This window comes from Tiliqua scincoides, chromosome 2 (assembly GCF_035046505.1).
Source record: "Tiliqua scincoides isolate rTilSci1 chromosome 2, rTilSci1.hap2, whole genome shotgun sequence".
Taxonomy (NCBI): Eukaryota; Metazoa; Chordata; class Lepidosauria; order Squamata; family Scincidae; genus Tiliqua; species Tiliqua scincoides.
Window position 1 is genome coordinate 257,953,819 of NC_089822.1, and position 25,377 is coordinate 257,979,195.

Here is a 25,377-nt window from a genome sequence, read left to right on the forward strand (position 1 = left end):
ATTTTTTTAAATTGAGTAAATAGACATTATATAACACCTTGATGCAAATTAATATAAAAATGAAGAAGTTAAATAACACTGCAGTTTTTTGTTGTTTTTGACTACCCCAGATTGGGCTGAGGACAGGGCAGGGCTGGGAGACTATGCCTGGTGGGATAGCGTGGGGCAGGGAGGGGAGAGAGGGATATGGTGTCTACTCTTTGGCAAGCAAGAGTTTTTAGGAAACAACCAGATTTCCAAAGGCTTTCCAGCATGGGGACGCAGACTAGTAAACGTTCAGGTTGGAGCGTAACGCCAGCCTTAGTGACCCACCAGTGCAGGGCAGGGAGGTCAGTTCGGCTTCCTTGATCCCTTTGCATGGAGGTTGGTGGTGAGGACGTTGGGAGAGCTGCTGGGTCAGAGGTTGACAACTGGGATGCTCCTCCATTCCTGGTCCAACTCGTGCAAGGAAAGCGCCCTACAGGTAGACCACAGCTGCGATACAAGGACATCTGCAAGAGGGATCTGAAGGCCTTAGGAGTGGACCTCAACAAGTGGGAAACCCTGGCCTCTGAGCGGTCCGCTTGGAGGCAGGCTGTGCAGCATGGCCTTTCCCAGTTTGAAGAGACACTTTGCCAGCAGTCTGAGGCAAAGAGGCAAAGAAGGAAGGCCCATAGCCAGGGAGACAGACCAGGGACAGACTGCACTTGCTCCCGGTGTGGAAGGGATTGTCACTCCCGGATTGGCCTTTTCAGCCACACTAGACTCTGTTCCAGAACCACCATTCAGAGCGCGATACCATAGTCTTTCGAGACTGAAGGTTGCCAACAGTATGTGGTGTCCTGGGCAGAAGACCGAGGGCCCAATCCTATCCAACGTTCCAGCACTGGTGCAGCCACAGTGAAGCCCCAAGGTAAGGGAACAAATGTTCCCATACCTTGAGGAGGCTTCTGTGACTACCTCCCCACCACACAATGCAGTGGGAGACAAGCAGGCCCCCTTTAAGTGCTACTGCCCAGCACGATACAGGCTTCAGCATAAAGTGGACACTTGGGCTTGCTCTGGGCAGAGGACACCTGCATGGCGGCAGTTAAGCAGGCTCCTTCTGGTTGCTCTGCTGCTTCTGACTCAGTAAGTACCTGGGTCTACTGCTCATATCAGCTGGAGGGTTTTCCAGCCGTGCCTGGCTAATTGGATTAGGTGGAACCATACCAGAGAGGGGAAAGAGTCAGAGAGAGCCTGTGCATCCTTCTCCTATGGCCTAATTGTTCCAGACAGAGATGTCCTAAGGCAAGGAATCAGCCCAAGAGGGAGAATTGCCAGACACTTCAGGTCATAGAAGAACCTTAAGTACTCACCAAGGGTCCCCATAGAACCTGCAGAGATACAGGAGCCGCCTTGGGTGTCACAGTGGATCCAGCAGTGTGTGGCACAAGAGGTCAAGACAAGCCTTTCTGCTTTGGGTTTCCCTGCTCCTTTGAAGTCAAGGCACATGCCAAGCAATTCAGGGCACCTACCCCAGAGTCCTGATCTACAGGCTCCATTCCTTCTAGTCCAGAATCCAAACCCAAGAAATGCAAAGTCAAGGCTTAAGAACATAAGAAGAGCCCTGCTGGATCAGGGCAAAGTCCCATCTAGTCCAGTTTCCTGTATCTCATGGCCCACCAAATGCTTCAGGGAACACACAACAAGACATAACCTGTGTCCTGGTGCCCTCCCCTACATCTGACAATCTGAGGTACCCTACCTCTAAAACCAAGAGGTTGCACATACCCCATGACTTGTAATCCTTGATGAACTTTTCCTCCAGAAATTTATGCAATCTTCTCTTAAAGGCATCTAGGCAAGATGCCATCACTATTTCCTGTGACCAGGAGATCCACAGACTAATTACATGCTGGATAAATAAATATTTTATTTTGTCTGTCCTAACTATCCCAACCCTTGCCTCCCAAGAGAAAGGGAAAAAAGGACAGATAAGTGAAAAGCAAAATATAGAACAGTGAACCTCAGTGACGGCTCCAGTTCTGAGGTCAGTTCTATGACCAGTCTGAAGTGGGTTCTGAGGCAGTGCCTGAGACAACTATTAGGCTTTTACCAGCTGACCTTATTCCGAAGCACCTGGTAAAGGTGACTAAGGCCCAAATCTTAACCAACTTTCCAGCACTGGCATAGCTATGTCAATGTGACGTGTGCTGCATTCTGCCGTTGGGTAGTACTCATGGAGTACCAAAGTAAGGGAATGTTTGTTCCCTTACCACGGAGCTGCATTGCCCTTATGTTGGTGCTGGAAAATGGGTTAGGACTGCACCCTTAGGCTCTTGGTGTCATCTCAGAATTGGGAAAGGTGCCTGATTCCTCTACTTTTTCCTTTACAACAAGGGTGAGCAAATCCTGGCCCATTGGCCACTCACGGCCCTCAGTGACCCCCAAGACAGGGAGCCTGCAGGGAGCCCACAATCTCCAATTAGCCCAATTAACTTTTTCCTGGCCCCCAACACAGTGTCAGAGAGATGATGTGTGTCCCCCTGCCAAAATGTTTGCCCACCCCTGCTCTACAACATCTTTTTCTAAGCAGTTGCTCCTGTAAGGATCTACAAAGCTGCAGATGTCCCCTTCCCAGACTCCTTTCAATGGGTCATAAACACTGACTGGAACAACCCAATTCAACCCAAGCTCATGTCACCTGTGGCAGGTAAGTTCTATTCCCTCCCTGAGCGTGTAATGTCTTCCCTTAAAGTGCCGGGGGTAGACACCCAGTTGCAGCTCTTTCATCTGTTGCTATCATTCCATCTGAGGATCTATGGTTGGTAACCTTCAGTCTCGAAAGACTATGGTATAAGCCTACAGCACCCGGTATTCCCAGGCAGTCTCCCATCCAAGTACTAACCAGGCCTGACCCTGCTTAGCTTCCGAGATCAGATGAGATCAGGCATGTGCAGGGTAACAATTGCTGCATCAAAGTGGACCAAAAGACCCAGGTGACAAGAAGGTGAGGGTGGTCTTAAAAAGGAATTTTGAGGCTGTGGCCTATGCCTTCAGTGCCTTGGCAGTGACATCCTGGGCTATGGCTTTCAACATGTGGCTCGCAGAAATATATGGCTTGGACACTGGGACATGGATGCGGGGCCGTAGACCCGGTTGGTAGGCATCCCTTTTGCTGGGTCAAAGCTGTTTGGCCAAGCGTTGGATTCCGTATTAGTGGAGAACAAAGGAAAATGAAAGGTTCTCCCAATGGCACATTGAGAAGGGCAGAAGGTTAAGCTGTCCCTGTCCTTTCAGGGGGTCTGCTCTTCCTTTCGGGCCACGGAGCAGTCCAAGCAACATTCCAAATGGAAAAAAACTACCCAGCTGAAACACCCGGCCCCCGGGTGTTTCAGCTGGGGGACTAACAACACCTACCCCAGGTGAGACCCCCATCTGACCTGCCCCCCCCATAGTTCCTCAGCAGGTGCCCCTTTCTGCTGCTGGGTCGTGGAGGCTTGGTGAGGTTGCTGCTCTAGTGCACTGTCCCTGGCCCACCAGTGGGTGCAGCTGCGGGCAATTGGGGCATCCCCAGGGGGGATCTGGCCAGCCTGGGGTTCATCTGCGCCATCCCAGTGTTGGCTGAGTGATCCTCAGGGGGAACGCGTTTCCTGCCCTGACTGGCTGGTTCTGGGTCCAAGATAACCTCGGGGGGTTCTGGTCCTGGGTGTTTCCAAGCCTAGTTCCCCGTTGCCTGGGGCTGGGGTCCCTGAGACCCCTTTCAGGTGGTGTACCAACGGCGCACGAAGTGCCAGTAAAAGCCCCCTACCAGGAGGTGATTCCCCATAGGCCTGGCATCAGGCATTACTCTGGGGGCTTTGACAAAGTGCTATTGGAGGCTCTGTCAAGGGATGTGCACAATCCCATTGACAGGAGTTACTGGAGGAGTACCCCAGTGTTTAATACAGGAGGCTTTTCCAAGGCCCAGCCCCGGCAGAGGCAGTTAAAGCCTGATGCGAAAACAGAGAAGGTGCTGAGTCACTCAGCAGCTGCCCAAGTGACTGCCTGCTGAGAGACTCTAGACGCAGTCGTTGACCCCCAGGGGGTGGGAACTTGCCCACCATGGACATTACACACACACACACCCCAATAATTAAAAAGGTTAAAAACAGACTTGAGCAGCTGGTAAGATGAAACTTTTCTTAGTTTTGTAAAGCTAGGTGAGTCCCAGTAGAGCGTCATTTTAAAAAATGGGTCCCAGTGCTAAAACATTTGGGAACCACTGATCTAGCACAGGAGTCTCCAAACTTTTCAGTACGAGGGCCACTTTGCACATTGTACACATTTTTGCCTGCTGAAAAGAATCAGTTTTATAAATCAATGAATGACATATAATAATAATAATAATAATAATAATAATAATAATAATAATAATAATAATAATAAACAGGTATTTACATACCGCCTTTCTTGGTCATCAGATTTCTCCTCAGACTTTAATTCAAGGTGGTTTACATAGGCAGGCTGTTTAAATCCCCGTAAGGATTTTTACAATTAAAGAAAGGTTCTATCTTTCAAGAACCACACAACATTTCAGATGGAACTTTTGCGGTCTGTTATCACTTTCTGGTCTCCTCCCACACAGGCTGACAAGCAGCTCCTTCCAAAGAGCAGGTGGAATAACTCGGCTCAGCTTGTCAGCTGCTTCAAGGTCGCACAGTGCCGGTGGCCTCGAACTGGCGACCTTCGGATGTTATCTTCAGGCAAATGGAGGCTCAACCCTCTAGACCAGACCTCCTGCCCCAGACCTCATTTAAATGAATGAATCAGTTGTACTTGGATATCTTTTTGTAATCAGCATGATTACGGGGGGGGGGGGGACCTGTCAGGAGGTTGTCAAGGCTTTCAATTTCCTGATGAACATAAGAATCAGGTGCCTCTTGGGAAGCTGACTAGCAGGTCACAGAAGTGATGGCATAAAGAACCTTCTTGTTTGGCCTCACAATGCCTGGCATTTGGAAAGATGCTGCCTGCCTTTGAAACAGAGGTTCCATCTCACAAGCATGGTTCAGCAGAGGCACAAACATAGGGGGTAGCAGATCTCAGAACATCTCCCACTGTCATAGCTCCATCTCTCAACCACCATGCAACTTCCACCATTACACCAGTGTCCAGTTGACCAGAAGCAATTGCAAGGATGTGCTCCAACGTCTGCCTTGCTGGAACATCTGCCAGCCCCTTCATCTCAGCACCCAACTGTCAACAGCTCCGCTGGAACCTTCTGGCATCCGTTGCCTGATTGGCTCTGGAATGCTGCTAACATTGAGGAGGAAACAGGACTTCTTCCTCTCCCCAGGACAGGAAGGAAGCTGAGGTTTGTTGGCAGGGTCTTCACCTGTTCGGTATAGATGACTCTGTGGGAATTACCTTGTGTAGGGTCAGGTGATGACCTCTAGGCAGGTAGAGGTAGACCTCTACCTTCATGTCAAGACCATTTGCATCCTGCTGGTGAGCTTCCCAAGAGGCATCTGATTCTTATGTTCTGCAGGAAGCTGAGAGAATTGACAACCTCTTGATAGGTCCCCTTCTTTTTACCCCACAGTTGCTCTGACCCTTATTCTCGAAAGCATGGAGACTGCAAAGCCATTAAAGGTGAGAAACAATACCATCCTGCGGGTAGTAAGCGGGGAGACAAAAATGGTAATGAACTGGTGATATATATTGCAGTAGTTCTCAGACATTTAGCACTGGGTCCCACTTTTTAGAATGAGAATCTGTCAGGACCCACTGAGAATGATGTCATGACCGGACGTGACATCATCAAGCAGGAACATTTTTAACAAACCTACGCTGCAATGCCACCCACACTTACCCAGGAGTACATCCCATTGACTATCACTGTTAAAAGACTATACATAGTAGCTTATTAAAAGTACAGGTCTGTAACATCCCCCCAGATGCAGTCACATACCATGGTAGCATCAAGTCTAATATATTAAGAATAAGATATTGAAATGAATGGGCACCCACCTGAAATTGGCTCGCGACCCACCTAGTGGGTCCTGACCCACAGTTTGAGAAACACTATATTATTACATAGATACTAGTAGGCAGATCCTGGAAACAAGGGGAAATGCCTGCAAAGGAAGGTGGGAAAAGAAAGACAATATGTGGATAATTGTCTTGGGGTCAAAGTAGGCATGAGCCTGAGAACACATAAGTGGAGTTTCTGTGGTTGGGTTTTACAAAAATAAAATAGTGTAGAAGGGGAATAAAAGGGGATTAAAGCATGATGGGGTAGAGGGGCTTTACTTCTGATTTCAATTGCAGCCTTTTATGTGTGCATGATTTTTAATGAAAAAAGAAAGGTTTTGTTGGTTTTCAGTAGAAGCTTGTATTTTGTGTTTAATTTAAAACATTACCCAGATGGGTTCAAGATTGGAACCCTGGTTGGGGCAGAGTCCTAAAGTCCTCCTACTCCCTGCTGGCTTCTCAGAGCACCTATTTATTTAAAACAACTAAACCAAAAAAGAAGCTCCATAAGTGTTTTGCGTCATGTCTAGTTTGACCTGTAACTCAGGGCCTAGGAGAGGGGGGTAAAGGGGTAATTTGTACCCGGGCTCAGGGTCAGAAAGGGGGCCCAGGAACCAAAGGAGGGGGCCCAGAAAGTTCCTGGGACCTGACATTTTCCTATCTTATCTGAACTAACTGCCAGCGCATAATGCTGGGGCACAACCAGGTGCATGGAGTGTTAACTGCTACTGCAAGTCATACACACCAAGCCCAGGAAAGCATCCATCACCCTCCTTAACAGTGTGTCAAATCTGGGAGGAAACTGGCCTGCTATGGTAGCTCTTCGGCTTGTGGATCCCATAGCCATGGACTAGTGTATAGAAACTCAGGGACCCAGCTGTGAGGCTACAGCTGCTGCAGAAGTTCATTTTGATCCATTCTAGTGTGAGCCTATACACGATAATGCTAATATTCTGCAATCCATTTTCTGTATTTCAAAAATTTTAAAGAGACTCAAGAGTGTGTTTGGTTTTCCGTATTACTTTATCTAGCTGCTAATGTTGAATGGTCGGGTAGACCGGGGCTCTGCATCAAGAAGCCTAGTAAACCTGAGCTCCAAAGACTATTGTGGCTGTCAGCACCCTTCCCTGCCCTATTTTGCCCCCCCCATCCTGCCTGCCCCCATTGCCCCCCTTCTTCTTTGGGAATGGGCCCAGAAGAAACTTTGTACCCCCTGCTAAAATTCCTCTCATAGGCCCTGCCTTAATGTACAAACTCATGTATTACAAAAGCTCTTGTATACAGCAAAGATGAAGCAGCAAGCAGCTTTGCACAAACCTTTCATTTTGTGCTGGAATCGTACCAATTGTAATGAAAAAGGAAAGGCAAAATTTTCTGGATTTAGTTTAATTGGACAGTCCAAAGCACAAAGTTGCACAAATGAAGTCATATTTGGCCTTTGTTCTCTTGCTATGCTTGATATTTACATTCAGGCTTTTCTTTTAAAACCTTTCAGATATTAATAAAAACCACACTTCTGAACTATCTGCCCTGTGTATTCAAGTCATTCTGTTCATTCATCCTATAGGAGCTGACGATTTTCCTTATCTGGCTTATATTGGTTAGCTGTTTGGGATCTATCCAATGTGGTTTCAACTTGTGGTTAGTCCATGACCCAGCTACGGTAAGAGAGCCCTGTAGGGCAGATGATTTCATAAGGGTTAATGCGTACGATTGAACTGACCCTAATTTTCAGTGTTATTCTGTTTTGGGTACATGTACCATACTTTCCCTTTGCAGGAGATTTTGGGGATGCTTTTAAAAAATTGCAGGCGCACATGTGCCCTAGTTCCACGATCCATAATTCAGTCCCTTCCCTGCCTCTAGAAGTCAAATTGAGCAGGTTTGGACACACACAATGTCTGGACACACAATCATTCTGAGTTGCTTGCTTTCTGTTTCAGCCCAACCTGTCCAGATCAAACTCTGCAAGAAAAGTTGATGAAAGAGGCTGAGCTGCATCTATCCTAAGTTCAATGCAGCCTGGTGCATTTTAAGATTTTATTGGAGGAGAATTCATATAATGCACTTCTAGCAGCAGAGGTGCGGAAGTCCTCACTGCAGTTGTACTAGTGTACCAGTTGGTCACTGGCCAAGGCAGCATCAATGAATATCTTAGCACCTTTGTGGCTATGGGCTTGCCATTTGATTCTCCTTTTCCACAATACCCTTGCCAAATACACAGCCCAATTCTATCATTCCCTCCCCCCCCCCCCCGCCAAAATGGTGACCACTGCATTCAATGGTGGTGGGGCAATTCAGGATGTCTCCTCTACTGCCTTACCCAGAGTAAAGCCTCTGTAGCACATAGATCCATGCCACAGGACTAGGTCCGGGAAGGTGGTTAGGATATAGGTGGTGCTGGAGCTGGTGGCCCCACCTTTCCCAGGCCCTTCAGCAAAGAATTAAAGGGCAATCTCACTTGTAAAATTTGCAGGTTTGGCATCACCACACTGCATCTTTGGGCAACTGTAGGGATCCGAGCAGGGCCCACCCCAGGTGCCACTGAACCTGTGCAAGAACCCTAACACTGATTATTGTCTATGTGCTTCTCTCCTAGCTCACGGAACATGTTCACAACTTAACTGCAGAAGATGGAAAGAGGCAGGATGCAAAGATTCACCCTGCCCTGTTGATCTTCACTGTTGCTTCCTTCCTACTGGGATGCTTGTCTGGGTCCCTTTTATTTGGCCCCCTGGCAGACAAATGTGGCAGGTGTTGCTACTGTGATTGCTGAACAGTATATCCTAGGACTCAACTAGATTCTACCACTGGGTGGGGGGGGGGAAGAGAGTAGGTGATGCAGCTCCTGACAATCTGTGCCTCCCCAGTAATATTTACAGTCCAATCCTAACTGAAAGGAGTCTGCAGGGCACAGTAGCGAGCCTGCAAACTGCTGGGGACCTGCTCTCACATGATTCCCAATGGGTCGAAGGCAGCGAATCTGTGCCAGTTATTTAGCTGGTGCAAGTCTGAGTAGAGTGATGGGTGTGTCAGGGACAAAATGGGGGTTAGGATATCAGCAGAGCAATCCCTACCAACACCCACCCTGCCCGCCCACAACATTGCCCCTCCCAAGTCTACCCAATCCAGCCCCGTTCCTCACCCTCCCTCCAACCCCACCAGTGGCCTACCTGTGCTGGTGGGCGCAGCGAGGTGCGGTGACATTCATCTGGTGCTATCTCCTCTAGCGGTAGTGCTTGGAAAATGGCCACCAGCACTGTGCTGTGGGCGCAGCTGACAGCCATTTTACAGCAGCAGAAAGCCTCCCTGCAGCTGTAAATAGTCCAGCCACTGGCCCTAATTTAGGAAAATAAATGTGTAGCCCCTGCAATTGTTTCCCCTCTGCTTGCCAGCAGGTGTTCTATCAACTGAAGCACCTTTGGGGAAACGGCAGATGTGAAGATACCAGGTCACCTGTATCTTTTTCTAGACTTCACTCAGAGGACTGGGGTGGTTGGTGGTGGAGGTGGAGGAGGAACATGTTCTCCAACCATTAGGTAATCCTACCCAGCTCAGCTTCCATTGATTCTTCGCCTAGAACACCATCTAGCATTAATCTCCAGCTCTATCTATGCGCTCTAGTTTATTTCTGGGGAAGGGCCAGAGCTTAGTAGCAGAGCACACACTTTGCACAAAGAGGGTCTCAGGCTGCATCCCCACAAATGCTTGGCATTAAAATACCTTGCCTGGCAAGGCTGCAGAAGCCATTTTCTAGCCATTATGAACCATGTGAGCAATGCCTACCAGAAGCCAACTGAGAAGGCGGAATAATGTTTACAGTGGATTGGGGGTTGGAGTGTCCATTCTCTGCATGGTGCCTTGTCCCTTCCAGTAAGTAGCAACCCCAGATCACAATTTCCGTGAAATATAGAATCAGGATGTTACTGCTCTCAATAGCTGGTCTCCCAGCCCATTCATTCTCTGTTCCTTTGATACATGGCATTCCCCCACCCTCTTCACTGTCTTTTTAGGAAAGGTGTCTTGCTGGTCAATGATATTTTCAGCATAGCTTCTACTATTATCTTGGCTGTTTCCCAATCCTTAAATGTTCAAGTTGTCTACGCCTTAGCGCGCTTTATCACTGGAATATGCACAGGTGAGTTTGGCTTCAGTGGTTTAATTTTTGAAAGACTAAGGTTCCTGGGCTGAAATTCATACCCTTTAATCAGGAAACTTTGCCTCATTATTCTAAATTGGGGGTGCCCAAACCCTGGCCCTGGGGCCACTTGCTGCCCTTGAGGCCTCTCAGTGTGGCCCTCAGGGAGCCCCCAGTCTCCAATGAGCCTCTGGCCCTGAAGATTTGTTGGAGCCCACACTGGCCTGACACAACTGCTCTCAGTGTGAGGGTGACTGTTTGACCTCTTGCATGAGCTGTGGGATGAGGGCTCCCTCCACTGCTTGTTGTTTCACGCCTGTGATGCAGTAGCAGCAGCAAAGGAAAGGCCAGTCTTGCTTTGTGCAAGGCCTTTTCATAGGCCTTGAGCTATTGCAAGACCGTCATTCATTCATATAAGTTCATCTTTAATATATTCATTTATGTAAACTTATGCAAATTTATTCAAATTTTAAATGCAAATTAATTCTTTTTCCCCCCCGACACAGTGTCAGAGAGATGATGTGGCCCTCTTGTCAAAAACTTTGGACACCCCTGTTCTAGATACTCATGCATTCACGAAGAGGTGCAGTGAACACAGCTTTTTTTGTGGAATGGTGGCCACTTCGGTTCATGGCACTGAAGTTACAAGTTCTAATTTAAGCTGCATGTTCTATCCCATGGGCTGGGGGTGGGCAAGTATGTACTATCTCTGACACTTCAAAGTTGAAAGGCGTGAGAACACACTGAGCAACACACTGAGAATGTGTTGCTGGGTCTTGCGTGGTACCTGATTCAGTGCAGAGGCAGAGTTGAGGAGGTCAGCATGGTAAACGCCATGTCTCCGTACAATATCACCCAGAGATTGTCTGTGGGACTGTGGGAGACAAGTTGGAATAGAGTAGTACCTTGTAGGACTCCCCAGGGAACATTCTGGGGTGATGAGCAATTAAATGGTATCACCTGTTTGGGGGGGAGGGTCCTTTCTATGCAAATATTCATGTTTCTGCATACTGTGAATTAACCTTTGACTTGCTTTCTGATCAGGCATATTCTCCTGTGCTGTTCCAATCTACCTTGGAGAAATCTCCCCCACAAACCGGAGGGGGGGCATATGCATCTTGCCCATGATGTTCATCAGTGTTGGCATGTTGCTGTCCCAGGTCCTTGGTAGTCCTGATGTCCTAGGTACCGAAAAAGGTAAATCAGAGAAATGCAGCCTTAGGCCCGTAGCACACCAGGCATGTCTCCTCATTGGCAATATATCTCCTTCCACAGAGTTGCCATTCCTGCTGAGTGTGCCTGGAATTCTGGCATTATTCCAGCTCTTCCTTCTGCTTCCCTTTCCTGAAAGTCCTCGATACCTATTGATTCAGAAGAAGGATGAAGAGGGTGCAAGGCAAGGTACGAGGTCCTGAAATGCATTTAGACCTGTGTGGCTATGATGATGGCACCCTGCCTGTTGTGTAGAGACCCTTCCTGCCTGATCGCAGCGCTCTTAACAATACTAGTCCACTGATGTTATACCAATGTTACTGTTTATGTACAGCAGCCATCAGTAGACATTATGTATTGGTACGCTTGGATAAGAACTTAAGAAGAACCCTGCTGGATCAGGACAAGGGCCCATCTAGTTCAGCATCCATTTTGCCCCCCATCCCCACTTCTCTGCCCCCCCCACCGCCCCCCCCGAGAGCAAGCTGCCTCTCCTTAGTGCTCCTGGGTGCTCCTTCTGGGGGGGCGGGGGTGAGGGTCTGAGAGGCGCCCCTGGAGGGTTGGCACTTGGGGCATTTGCCCCATTTGCCCCTCTCTAGGTCCGCCAGTGGATTGCTCTGGCAATGCAAAGGTCCATTTGCTTTCTCTGGTGGTGATTAAGCTGCCCCTCTTTTTCCAGTGTTTTTTCCAGCTGTAGTGGCTGCTGGTAGATTTCTGGGTGGAATTCAAGGCCCTTTCAGTGACCTGTAAAGCTTCATATGGACCTAGTATCTGCTGCGCCATCTCCTCCCATGTGAGGTGGCCTTCTTGTTCACAGGTGCTTCTGCACTGCCAGAATTTACCACCCACTGCTGCTTCTGCTCACAGGTACCCATGAGCACCCCTCCTGTAGTGGGCAAACAAGCCGGTGCACTTTTATCTCCCTTTTATTTATGAAGGTCACTGCATGCAGGCCTCCTTCGTCTGTACCTGTTCTGTTGGAAATGCACAGGCTCAAGAGAGGTTGGAAGCCCAGCTTCCCCTGCTCCTGCTAATGGTTGGCAACCTTCAGTCTCGAAAGACTATGGTATAAGCCTACAGCACCTGGTATTCCCAGGCGGAATCCCATCCAAGTACTAACCAGGCCTGACCCTGCTTAGCTTCCGAGATCAGAAGAGATCAGGCATGTGCAGGGTAACAGTTGCTCCTGGTAAGTACAAAAAATAAAAGAGTGAAGGAGCAGGGAGGCTGCCTGCATGCAGTGACCTTCATAAGTGCAGGGAAGGGGCTGTAGCGGGGCTGGCTGGTGCCCTGGTTGGGGTGACACAATGACGCTATCATGTCACCCCTGTGTCATCGTGTCACCACCCTGCACCTGTGCATCATCCCCTTCCCGCTTCTAGAATGACTCCAATTTGGAGAAGGTTGGGGCCCTCTGAATCCTGGCTCTGACTCCTCCAAACCTTTCCTTTCTCACCTCCCACCCAGCCTTGCAAAAGCTTAGAGATCAGTATGATGTGGAGGATGAGATTGAGGAGCTCCATCAGGAGGAACGGTACGAGATGGGAGAAAAGCAGATGACCGTCCTTAAGCTGCTGCGCTCCCCACACCTCCGGTGGCAACTTGTCTGCGTGGTCATCCTGTTCACGACCCAGCAGTTCTCTGGTGTCAATGCAGTAAGACAATATCGCTAGAGTTGTTTGGAAGGCTGAGCTAGAAAAAAAACATGTGCAGATTTGGAAATGGAGGACATTTTCAGGTGCAGTTGTTTACAGGCTATTTTGGATCATCCGCAAGTCACTGTGTGTCTGTCTCTAGGGAGGTCAGCCTTTATACGTACATTGGGGACTTAGGCCAGAACCCAACATTGGTGAGAAATATCCAGTGATCTCAGTCAGACTGTAGAGTGAGGTTGGCATCACCTAGTATGATCCACTACACCTGTGCTCAGATTTTGCGAGTTCCTTGAGTGCAGTAATCTGGTAGGAGCCCAAGCCTATGCATATCTACTCAGAAGTACATCCTTTTGATTGAGTGGGTGATTGAGCAGGTGGTGGCGTCCCAGCTTCAGAGGGTACTGGAGGAAACGGATTATCTGGACCCATTCCAATCTGGCTTCAGGCCGGGGTTCGGGACAGAGACTGCCTTGGTCGCCTTGGTGGATGACCTTTGCCGGGGAATGGACTAGGGGAGTGCAACCCTTTTAGTCCTGCTGGACCTCTCAGCAGCTTTCGACACCATCGACCATGGTGTCCTTCTGGGTCGGTTGGCCGGGTTGGGGCTTGGAGGCACTGTTTTGAAGTGGTTCCACTCCTTCCTGGCTGACAGATCCCAGAAGGTGGTGCTGGGGGACGCCTGTTCGGCACCCCGACCTCTTAGGTTTGGAGTGCTGCAGGGTTCCATCTTATCCCCCCATGCTTTTTAACATATACATGAAGCCGCTGGGAGAGGTCATCCGGGGGTTTGGAGTGAGTTGCCATCAGTATGCTGATGACACCCAGCTTTATCTCTCCTTTCCCCCTGATTCTGAGGAGGCGGTTGGGGTCCTGGATCGCTGTCTGGAGGCGGTTAGGGGCTGGATGTGGGTGAACAAGCTGAAATTAAATCCAGATAAGACAGAAATGCTCTTGGTTCAGAAATTCACAGCTCGGGTACTGGATTATCGTCCTGCTCTGAATGGGGTTGCACTCCCTCTGAAGGAGCAGGTCCGCAGCTTGGGGGTTCTCCTGGATCCACAGCTGCACTTGGAGTCCCAGGTGGCGGCGGTGGCCAGGGGAGCCTTCACTCAGCTTCGGCTGATTCGCCAGCTGCGACCGTACCTGAGATGCACGGACCTGGGCACAGTAACCCATGCCCTAGTGACATCTAGATTAGATTATTGCAATGCGCTCTACGTGGGGCTGCCCTTGAAGACAGTCTGGAAATTACAACTAGTACAGAACACGGCTGCTCGTGTGGTTGCTGGGGCACGTCGGTTTGACTCTGTTGAGCCATTGCTCCGGCGGCTACACTGGCTGCCGGTTCTGTTCCGGGCCCAATTCAAGGTGCTAGTTTTGACTTTTAAAGCCCTTTATGGCTCGGGTCCGGGGAATTTGAGGGACCGCCTCCTTCCCTGCAATCCTGCCCGTGCTCTTAGATCATCTGGGGGGGGGCCCTTTTGACTGTGCCGCCACTAAGAGATGTGAGAGGGGTGGCGGCCAGGAAGAGGGCCTTCTTGGTGGTGGCCCCTGAACTGTGGAATACCCTCCCCTTAGAATTGAGAACTGTTCCCTTGTTGCTAACGTTTCGGCGTGGACTGAAGACCTTTTTATTTCAAAAAGCTTTTAACTGTTGACAGGCTGGCTGGCATTCTTGCTTCTTGCTTTTTATATGAGAGTCCACGGGGTTTGTTTGTTTTTAGATTTATAATTATTGTAAATTGTTTTTAATGTTGTATTTTAAATTGTTTGTAAGCCGCCTTGTGTGCCCTTTGTGTGGGCAAAAAGGCGGGGTATAAATTAATAAATTAATAATAATAATAATAATAATAATAATAATAATAATAATAATAATAATAATAATTTACTTCCGTGGGATTTACTCCCAAGTACATGCAGAGAGGATTGCACTGCAGAGCAGATTGCCATGGGTGCACCTAAGCCCATTCCTGCTGTAATGAACTATGGCCTACAGTCACTGTGCTCATGTTGCGAAAGTTCATTGCAGTAATCGGTGGCGTCACTAGGGTTCACATCACCTGGTGCGGGAGGCCAGCCCGTCAGCCCCATGATAGACCTCCTCCTATCCAGTGGTCGGGGCAACACTCTGGTGGTGGGTGTGGCAATGTACCATTGCCCCGCCCCCACTGTTTTTTGGGCTGTACCTTTTGATAGAACACAGATATTTCAGCGCGGTTTGTTTCATTGCAGTCTGCATGAAATTATATATATATATATATAATAAACATTGATATATTAACGGGCAGGAGGTCTGGTCTAGAGGGTTGAGCCTCCATTTGCCTGAAGATAACATCCGAAGGTCGCCAGTTCAAGGCCACCGGCACCCTGAATGGTGAGACCTTGAAGCAGTTGACAAGCTGAGCCGAGTTATTCCATTTGCTCTGAGCGTGGGAGGATGGAGGCCAGAATGTGAAACCAGATCAAGAAAGAAACATCTTGAATGTTGTGGTTTTTTGAAAAATGGAAACCTTCTTTCAAATTGTAAAAATCCCTATGGGGATTTAAATTGCCTGCCTGTGTAAACCGCCTTGAATAAAGTCTAAGGAGAAATCTGAGGACCAAGAAAGGTGGTATAGAAATACCATTATTATTATTATTATTATTATTATTATTATTATTATTATTATTATTATTCCCCTATTGGCAACCTTCAGTCTCGAAAGACTCTGGTATCGCGCTCTGAAAGGTGGTTCTGGACAGCTTCTAGTGTGGCTGAAAAGGCCGATTCGGGAGTGACAATCCCTTCCATACCGGGAGCAAGTGCAGTCTGTCCCTGGCCTGTCTCCCTGGCTATGGGCCTTCCTTCTTTGCCTCTTAGACTCAGACTGTTGGCAAAGTGTCTCTTCAAACTGGGAAACGCCATGCTGCACAGCCTGCCTCCAGGCGGGCCGCTCAGAGGCCAGGGTTTCCCACTTGTTGAGGTCCACTCCTAAGGCCTTCAGATCCCTCTTGCAGATGTCCTTGTATCGCAGCTGTGGTCTACCTGTAGGGCGCTTTCCTTGCACGAGTTCTCCATAGAGGAGATCCTTTGGGATCTGGCCATCATCCATTCTCACGACATGACCGAGCCAACGCAGGCGTCTCTGTTTCAGCAGTGCATACATGCTAGGGATTCCAGCACGTTCCAGGACTGTGTTGTTTGGAACTTTGTCCTGCCAGGTGATGCCGAGAATACGTCGGAGGCAGCGCATGTGGAAAGCATTCAGTTTCCTCTCCTGTTGTGAGTGAAGAGTCCATGACTCGCTGCAGTACAGAAGTGTACTCAGGACGCAAGCTCTGTAGACCTGGATCTTGGTATGTTCCGTCAGCTTCTTGTTGGACCAGACTCTCTTTGTGAGTCTGGAAAACGTGGTAGCTGCTTTACCGATGCGCTTGTTTAGCTCGGTATCAAGAGAAAGAGTGTCGGAGATCGTTGAGCCAAGGTACACAAAGTCATGGACAACCTCCAGTTCATGCTCAGAGATTGTAATGCAGGGAGGTGAGTCCACATCCTGAACCATGACCTGTGTTTTCTTCAGGCTGATTGTCAGTCCAAAATCTTGGCAGGCCTTGCTAAAACGATCCATGAGCTGCTGGAGATCTTTGGCAGAGTGGGTAGCGATAGCTGCATCGTCTGCAAAGAGGAAGTCACGCAGACATTTCAGCTGGACTTTGGACTTTGCTCTCAGTCTGGAGAGGTTGAAGAGCTTTCCATCTGATCTGGTCCAGAGATAGATGCCTTCTGTTGTAGTTCCAAAGGCCTGCTTCAGCAGGACAGCGAAGAAGATCCCAAACAAGGTTGGTGCAAGAACACAGCCCTGCTTCACGCCACTTTGGATGTCAAAGGGGTCTGATGTGGAGCCATCAAAGACAACAGTGCCCTTCATGTCCTTGTGGAAGGATCTGATGATGCTGAGGAGCTTGGGTGGACATCCAATCTTGGGGAGAATCTTAAAGAGGCCATCCCTGCTGACCAGGTCGAAAGCCTTCGTGAGATCTATGAAGGCTATAAAGAGTGGCTGTCGTTATTCCCTGCATTTCTCCTGCAGTTGTCTAAGGGAGAATACCATATCAGTGGTGGACCTGTTGGCTTGGAATCCACACTGTGATTCTGGATAAACGCTCTCTGCAAGTACCTGGAGCCTCTTTAGTGCAACTCGGGCAAACAACTTTCCTACAATGCTAAGGAGAGAGATGCCACGGTAGTTGTTGCAGTCACCCCTGTCGCCTTTGTTCTTGTACAGCGTGATGATGTTTGCATCCCTCATGTCTTGAGGTACTCCACCTTCTCTCCAGCAGAGACAAAGGATTTCATGCAGCTCAGTGATGATTATCTCTTTGCAGCACTTTAGGACTTCAGCAGGGATGCTGTCTTTTCCAGGTGCCTTGCCAAAGGCAAGGGAGTCCAGGGCCACGTGAAGTTCTTCTAGGGTTGGTTCACTGTCAAGCTCCTCCAGCACAGGCAGGCACTCAATGTTGTTCAGCGCTTCTTCGGTGACTACATTTTCTCTGGAATATAGCTCAGAGTAGTGCTGCACCCAGCGTTCCATCTGCTGCGCCCGATCCTGGATGACCTCACCTGTGGCAGACTTCAGAGGAGCAATTTTCTTCTGTGTTGGACCTAGGGCCTGCTTGATACCGTCATACATCCCCTTGATGTTGCCCGTGTCAGCTGCTATCTGTATCTCGGAACAGAGCTGGAGCCAGTAGTCGTTAGCACATCTCCTGACAGTCTGTTGGACTTTGCTGCGAGCACCTCGGAGGACCTGCAGGTTGCGCTCACTGGGACAGGCCTTGTATGCTGCTTGAGCTCTCCTCTTTTCCTCAATGACTGGTGTCAACTCCTCAGAGTGGGCTTCAAACCAGTCTGCCGTCTTGTTGGTCTTCTTGCCAAATATGGACAAGGCGTTGTTGTAAACGGCATTCTTGAAATGTTCCCATCTGTTGGATGCGTTTGCATCGACCGGGCCTGGAAGAGATTCCTCAAGCGCTCGTGCAAATTCCTCCACTTTTCTCTGATCCCGGGTCTTGCTCGTATCAATGCGAGGTCTTCCTTCCCTTTTCGTGTGATACAGTCGCTTTGTTTGCAGTTTCACTCTGCTGCACACCAGGGAGTGGTCAGTGTCACAGGCAGCACCCTGATAGCTGCGTGTGATCTTGATGCTGGGAAGGCTGGAGCTGAGAATCAGGTCGAGCTGGTGCCAGTGCTTTGATCTTGGGTGTCTCCAAGAGACTCTATGTTGGGGCTTCATGTTGAAGAACGTGTTGCTGACACAGAGACCGTGATGACAGCAAAACTCTAGCAGGCGTTGGCCATTTTCATTCATCTTCCCAGTGCCGAACTGACCTAAGCAAGTGGGCCACGAACTGTTATCAGCACCAGCTCTAGCATTGAAGTTGCCGAGGATGAACAATGGCTCTTTTACGGGGATCTTCTTGATAGTGATAGAGGGGTATTATCATTATTATCATTATCATTATTATCATTATCATTATTCCTCTGAGCGGCCCGCTTGGAGGCAGGCTGTGCAGCATGGCCTTTCCCAGTTTGAAGAGACACTTGGCCAACAGACTGAGGCAAAGAGGCAAAGAAGGAAGGCCCATAGCCAGGGAGACAGACCAGGGACAGACTGCACTTGCTCCCGGTGTGGAAGGGATTGTCACTCCCGGATTGGCCTTTTCAGTTACACTAGACGCTGTGCCAGAACCACCTTTCAGAGCGCGATACCATAGTCTTTCGAGACTGAAGGTTGCCAATATATATTATTATTATTATTATTATTATTATTATTATTATTATTATTATTAATAATAATAATAATAATAATAATAATAATAATAATAATAATAATAATAATAATAATAATAATAATAATAATAAACATGATGGGATTATTTCTGCAAACTGTAATTCTAGTGATTTTGGTCACTAGTGGTGTTACCCCCCCCCCCCGGGTGTCAACTTACTAACACCTTATTGCAGCAGTTCTCAAACTTTTAGCACTGGACCCACTTTTTAGAATGACAATCTGTCCAGGACCCATTGGAAGTGATGTCATGACTGGAAGTGACATCATCAAGCAAATTAAAATAAATAACTATAAATAATTAAAGTAAAACAAATAACACAGGCCAACACACATTTTGCTTCCTTAAACGTTACACCAATTCCTGGGTATATTTGGGGTGCCGATTCCAAAAATGGCATCTGTTTTGCCCTATCACGTCTAGTTTTGGAGATGACATAGCTTCTTTAGTGAATGGTACAAGAAACTTCCTCATGAGGTAGCCTACACCATGGCTTCCTCATGAGGAAGCTGCTTGAACTATTCACTAAGGAGGCTATACTATATCTCCAAAACTAAATGTGATAGGGCAAAACAGATGCCATTTTTGAAATCGGCACCCCAAATTCATATCAAACCACCATAAAGTTTGGGAAAAACGTTTCTGATCCTCAATTTTATAGGTCAGTGTAATTAAATAAGGGGAAGCCAGCTCTGTTCTACTAAGTGAACTGTAGCCTACCTGCAATTATCCTCCCCCCCAAATTAGTAAGATTTTCAGCCCTAACCCAATGCCCAGCTCTATTAAAGTTCTTAAACCATATCACTATCAGGACCCACCTAGCTTTACAAGTATAACCCCCCAAAAATGACCTTACCAGTTCAAGCCTCTGTTTATTCTTTTTTGCGGGGAGGGACTGCTTTCCAGAGCATTTGTTGGGCTCCATGTTCATAAGATTGGGTCCATTCTGATGGCCTCACATTCCCCTTTGTCTGAACTGACCACGAGCCAAGGCACGTTTGCTTACTCGCGAGTGAACGCAACCAAGTAGTCTCCTTTCACTTTCCATAGGGCTTACCTTGGAGGGAGGGACGTCCTTCTTTAGGTGTTTTTGGGGGGCTGCATTCATTGGATTGGGACCATTCTAGTGTCAATGGATTCCTCTCAGCCTGCCCTTTCCAACGGACTAAGGCAAGTTTGCCTACCTGTGAGTAAATGCATGATATGGCTCAATTTCACTTTCCATAGAGCTCCATGCATTTTTGCTTCCTGGTTTTTTGGCCATGCCTTTTGATAGAATAGAGATATTTCACTCCGTTTTTTTCATTGCATCCTGCTGTAAATTCCACATTGAACGGTATTTAACATGATGGTATTATTCCTAAAAACAGCAATTTTGGTCACCACAATGCATCACCCCACCCCATGCGGCCTGCACCCCCTTGCCCTTCTAGTGATGTCACAGGCGGTAATCCACTAGGAGCCTAAGCCTATGCATGTCTACTGGTTTTATTTTATTTTATTTATAAAATTTTATTTAAAATAAAGAACCACCCTCTAACCTTCCCAAGTAGCTGCTGATGTGTTTAAAAAAAATTATCCAAACATTCGAAAGGCTGCAATCCTGTCCACACTTACCTGGGAGTAAGCCTCATTGACTATCACTGTTACAAGCATATATAGACCCAGACTCAGAAAACCTTTATTGGCATCACAGACAACAAATAAAACATACAAACAATAAAAGCAGCTGACAAAATAACCTATAAACCAACCAGCAATTGTATATCTTTCCATTCATACAGAACTTACATTTCATAAAAGCAGTTACATACCATGGTAGCATCAAGCCAAAGTAACATCAAGTGAAATTAAATTATGAAATAGTGGTACTTTCATGTGTTTTTTCTCCTGGACAATAATGGGGAGATGCCTTGCAGTGAGGCAGATCCAGGGACATGTGGCAGTCACCTCGATCTCATTTTGCAATGAAAGAGAAGTGAATTGGGAATCTTGGATCTTACCAGGGGCTGTTGACTCTTTGGGCTTTCCTAATTCCTGGTTATGGAGAACCGTGACTCATACAGCTTGCTTTCCCCATAGGAGTCATTTCTTCAGGTTGTAACCAGGTTGCAGGTATATACAGTGGTGGGATTCAAATAAATTAACAACAGGTTCTATATCCTAATGACCATTTACCAGTATACCAAAAGATATACCGAAAGGTAGTTTAACTCTTGGGTGGATGCCATCAGGTCCCTTTTAAAGGCGTCCAGGCCAGACACCATCACCACATCCTGTGGCAAGGAGTTCCACAGATCAACCACACGCTGAGTAAAGAAATATTTTCTTTTGTCTGTCCTAACCCTCCCAACACTCAGTTTTAGTGGATGTCCCCTGGTTCTGGTGTTTTGTGAGAGTGTAAAGAGCATCTCCCTACCCACTCTGTCCATCCCCTGCATAATTTTGTATGTCTCAATCATGTCCCCCCTCAGGCGCCTCTTTTCTAGGCTGAAGAGGCCCAAATGCCTGGGCTTTCCTCATAAGGAAGGGGCCCCAGCCCAGTAATTAGCTTAGTCCAGGGGTCGGCAACCCATCTGCTGCGGTTCCAGGTGAAAGTGGCAAAGGGGGTGACAGAGTGGCAGCAGAGGCAGGAGAGGCAGCAGCAGGAGGCGTGCAGCTGCGGAGCTGCACCTGCACTTCACAGGGGAAGGCAAGTCTTCCCTTGGCTCCTCTCACTGGGCACCTCTAGCCCTCCGAGCCCATCCAAGCTGGAGAAGTGTGTGGGAAGACGTAAGTGATCTTGAGTCCCTTCCTGTGTGAGAGATGGAGGGGGCTGATGTCCCTTAGGGGCAAAAACTCTTCTGGGGAGAGCCACTGGTGGGGTGAGACACTGGGAGACTGACCCTCTTGTCTGGATCAAAGGTGGAGGGGGAGCTCCAAAAACTTCTGCAGTCTGGAGCTGGAAGGAGGAGTTGCCCCTTGGAGGTCCCGGGGCTGCGTTTCATTCTACTCCGGACTGACAAGGCAATGCTAGGCATGTCTACTCAGAAGTAAGCCCCATTGTGTTCAATGGGGCTTACTCCCAGGAAAGTGTGAATAGGATCACAGCCTGAGAGGCTTCCTTCTTCGACTTCTGACTGACAGTGTCTACTCAGAGGTAAGTCCCACTGTATTCAATGGGGCTTACTCCCAGGAAAGCGTGGCAAACTTTGCTACACTTTCCTGGGAGTAAGCCCCATTGAACACAATGGAACTTACTTCTGGGTAGGCACGTAACACAATCCTAACCAGGTCTACTCAGAAGTAACTCCTATTTTGTTCAATGGGGCTTACTCCCAGGAAAGTGTGGTTAGGATTGCAGCCACTGTCAAGCAGAAGGCAAAGAAGGAAGCATCTCATCTACATCACTGAGGCTTCAATCCTATCCACACTTTCCTGGGAGTAAGCCCCATTGAACAAAATAGGAGTTACTTCTGAGTAGACCTGGTTAGGATTGTGCTCAGTGCCTACCCAGAGGTAAGTTCCATTGTGTTCAATGGGGCTTACTCTCAGGAGAGTGTGGATAAGATCGAAGCCTCAGAGAAGAGTATGAGAAGCTAAGGGCTGCTTGTGGGAAGAGGGTCAGGGCTGCTTGTGGGTCAGGGCTGCACATGGGAAGGGGGTCAGGGGTGCTTGGGGGGTCAGGGCTCCACAAGGGTCAGGCAGGCAGGCTCGGGCAGGAGGGGTCGTGGGGCGGGGGGGCTCACCCTCAGAGGTGGCGGGGGCTCTTTGGGTGGGAGCAGCTCCAGCGCCCTCCTCTTCGTCCCACCCGTGCCCCGACCCACCGGGAGAGCTGAGCCAGCTAGCTCCGCTGGGGAGGAGAGGCGCGGGGCGGGCAGCTGGACTGCTCCTCTTGCCCTCTTTAGCGAGGCTGCATGGGCGGGAGGGGACGCACGGTGGGGGGGGCTCGCCCTCGGGCGGCGGGGGCTCTTTGGGCGGAAGCAGCTCCAGCGCCCTCCTCTTCGTCCCACCCGCGCCCCCGACCCACTGGGAGAGCTGAGCTGGCTAGCTCCACTGGGGAGGAGAGGCGCGGGGCGGGCAGCTGAACTGCTCCTCTTGCCCTCGTCAGGGATCGCGCCCTCTCCTACATTCTCAGAGCAGTCGCAGGAGGCGTCAGAGCTCCCTGCCAGCAAACGGTTCTCAGAACCAAGACCTTGATTAAGTAGGGGTTCCATAGAACCGGGATGAACCGGTTGAATCCCACCACTGGGTATATATGGATTCAAGGATGGGTCTGTCAGCATTACTGATTGATCAGCAGGCCTTGAGGCAGAAGAGGAAATGAGGTGTCTGACCTTGGCCAAACTCCTCCCCCCACCCCCCCACCCCCGGTCTTCAAACTTGTGGGACTAACATGGGAAAATGGAAGGTGACATCTCTCAAAGATATATATTCTGATACCAAAAAGTTTGGCACTGGAGAACTGAGGAAAAGAAAATTACAATAAAGGACTATCTTCCAGGAAATGAAACATTTCTAGATCAGTGTTTCTCATACAGTGTGCTGGGACCCACTAGATGGGTTGTAAGCCAATTTCAGGTGGGTCCCCATGCATTTCAATATTTTTTACTATATTAGACTTGACGTTACCATGGTATGTGACTGCATTTGGGGAAATGCTGTACTTTTAACAAGCTACTGTGTATATTTTTTTAACAATGATAGTAAATGGGACTTAGTCCTGGGTAAGCATGGGTAGGATTGCAGCCTAGGATTGTTAAAAATTTTCCTACTTGATGATGTCACTTCTGGTCATGACGTCACTTCCAATGGGTCCTGACAGATTCTCATTCTAAAAAGTGGGTCCCGGTGCTAAATATATGAGAATCACTGTTCTAGATCAAGGGTGTCCAAAGTTTTTGGCAGAAGGGCCATATCATCTCTCTGACACTGTGTTGGGGGCCAGAGAAAGGAAAGAATTAATTTACATTTAAAATTTGAATAAATTTACATAAATGAATATATTAAAGATTAACTTATATGAATGAATGAAGGCCTTGCAATAGCTCAAGGCCTATAAAAGGCCTTGCACAAAGCAAGGTTGGCCTTTCCTTTGCTGCCACTACTGCATCACAGACGTGAAACGGCAAGTAATGGAGGGAGCCCTCATCCCACAGCTCATGCGAGAGGTCAAACAGTCGCCCTCACACTGAGAGCAGTTGCATCAGCTAGAGTGGCTCATTGGAGACTGGGGACTTCCTGAGGGTTGCATTGAGAAGCCTTGAGGGCCACATGTGGCCCCAGGGTTGGGGTTTGGGCACCCCTGTTCTAGATCAAAGGCAGCTGGCCTTTCCCCCAAACTCTAGGAGGCAAAACTCTCATAGTAGCTTTTTTCCATGAAGCTGATGCTTGGTTACTGTGATTTGATCCTAGGCGTATTACTATGCAGACAGAGTCTTCCTGGCTATGAAGATAGATGAGAATAATGTTAGGTACAGCAGTGCATTGCTAACTTTTTTGGGCCTCTTCGTACATGGATTTTCAGTAAGCCTCTTCCATCTCTCTCTCTCCCCCCCCCTTTAAGTCTCTAATCAACTTTTTCCTAAAGTTGTGTCTTTTCTACAAATCTGCATGGAAACCAGTTCAGATAGGGTCCCCAACTAGGGCCTCTAATAGCTACTCGAGTGCCTTATCTCCCGTGCCACTGTGGCAGCTTAGAGGGAATGGACTGACTGCTCTGCCATACTGTCCTGACACTGATTCAAAAGGAAACTGTAAGAATAGCATCAAGTCTATTCAAAATAAAATATTGAAATGAATGGGGACCCACCTGAAATTGGCTTGCAAAACATCTAGTGGGTCCTGAGACCCACTGAGAAACACTGGCTTAAGGAAAATGAGCCTTAGAGGTTCAGTGGGAGGGGGTTATTATCTGCAACCTGGTCCTCCTCCAGCTGGGGTTGGTTGGTCTACTTTCCGGAAGGGCCCTCCTGCCTGTTGGTTAGAGGGTAGGATTACCTCCTAGCCAATGCTTGCCAATGCTTGAGACCAGCCAGCCACTCTGTTCAGGCTCTGGGCTACATCTTGAGCTGGCTTCATCGGACCCCATAAGTTGCCTCAGCCTCCTCCCTTGTGAGGCCCCTTCCCGTCATGTGTTGTGCCTTCCCGGTAGGCTGAGGTTGCCCTTCTGAGTGCCTTCTCTGCCAGCCCCTGCATCCTCAATGGGCCCAGACCCCCACTATGGGAGTCCAGTTGGATGCTGGTGAATCTGAGGCCAGATACTCTAAGTGTTTGGGGCCTGACTCTAACTTGACCATGTTATCTGCTCTCAGAGTTTAGGGCAGTATATGTGACTTCCTGCCACATTACATTCCTATTTTGTATGTGCAAGAACCCTGTCAGTTAGGGTTCTTGATGGCTGAGAGGCAGCAATTGACCCAATGTCATGCAGTGAGCCTCATGACCAAGCAGTAACCTAAGAACATAAGAACATAAGAACAGCCCCACTGGATCAGGCCATAGGCCCATTTAGTCCAGCTTCCTGTATCTCACAGCGGCCCACTAAATGCCCCAGGGAGCACGCCAGATAACAAGAGACCTCATCCT

At 48.5% G+C, this 25,377-nt stretch overlaps 1 protein-coding gene and 2 pseudogenes across 1 annotated transcript; 1 reads left to right on the forward strand and 2 right to left on the reverse strand.

The window, feature by feature from the left end:
* Positions 1–2,820: 2,820 nt before the first annotated feature.
* Positions 2,821–2,940, reverse strand: LOC136643263 (5S ribosomal RNA; annotated as a pseudogene).
* A 6,282-nt stretch (positions 2,941–9,222) lies between these two features.
* LOC136639093 (solute carrier family 2, facilitated glucose transporter member 5-like) lies at positions 9,223–25,084 on the forward strand. Its single transcript, XM_066613118.1, has 7 exons — positions 9,223–9,293; positions 9,990–10,114; positions 11,159–11,311; positions 11,390–11,515; positions 12,794–12,981; positions 24,205–24,315; positions 24,944–25,084. Exons 1-7 carry the CDS (start codon positions 9,223–9,225, stop codon positions 25,082–25,084), a joined length of 915 nt encoding a protein of 304 aa, XP_066469215.1.
* LOC136642561 (5S ribosomal RNA) lies at positions 12,398–12,517 on the reverse strand (annotated as a pseudogene).
* Positions 25,085–25,377: the final 293 nt, after the last annotated feature.

Excerpts from the sequence above, each read along its gene's own strand:
- LOC136639093 (XM_066613118.1), top strand. The coding sequence starts at position 9,223 with ATGGCCACCAGCACTGTGCTGTGGGCGCAGCTGACAGCCATTTTACAG. Across the intron at positions 9,294-9,989 it reads CAGAAAGCCTCCCTGCAGCT|GAAAGGTGTCTTGCTGGTCA; the intron begins GTAAATAGTCCA and ends CTGTCTTTTTAG. Across the intron at positions 11,312-11,389 it reads TGTCCTAGGTACCGAAAAAG|AGTTGCCATTCCTGCTGAGT; the intron begins GTAAATCAGAGA and ends CTCCTTCCACAG.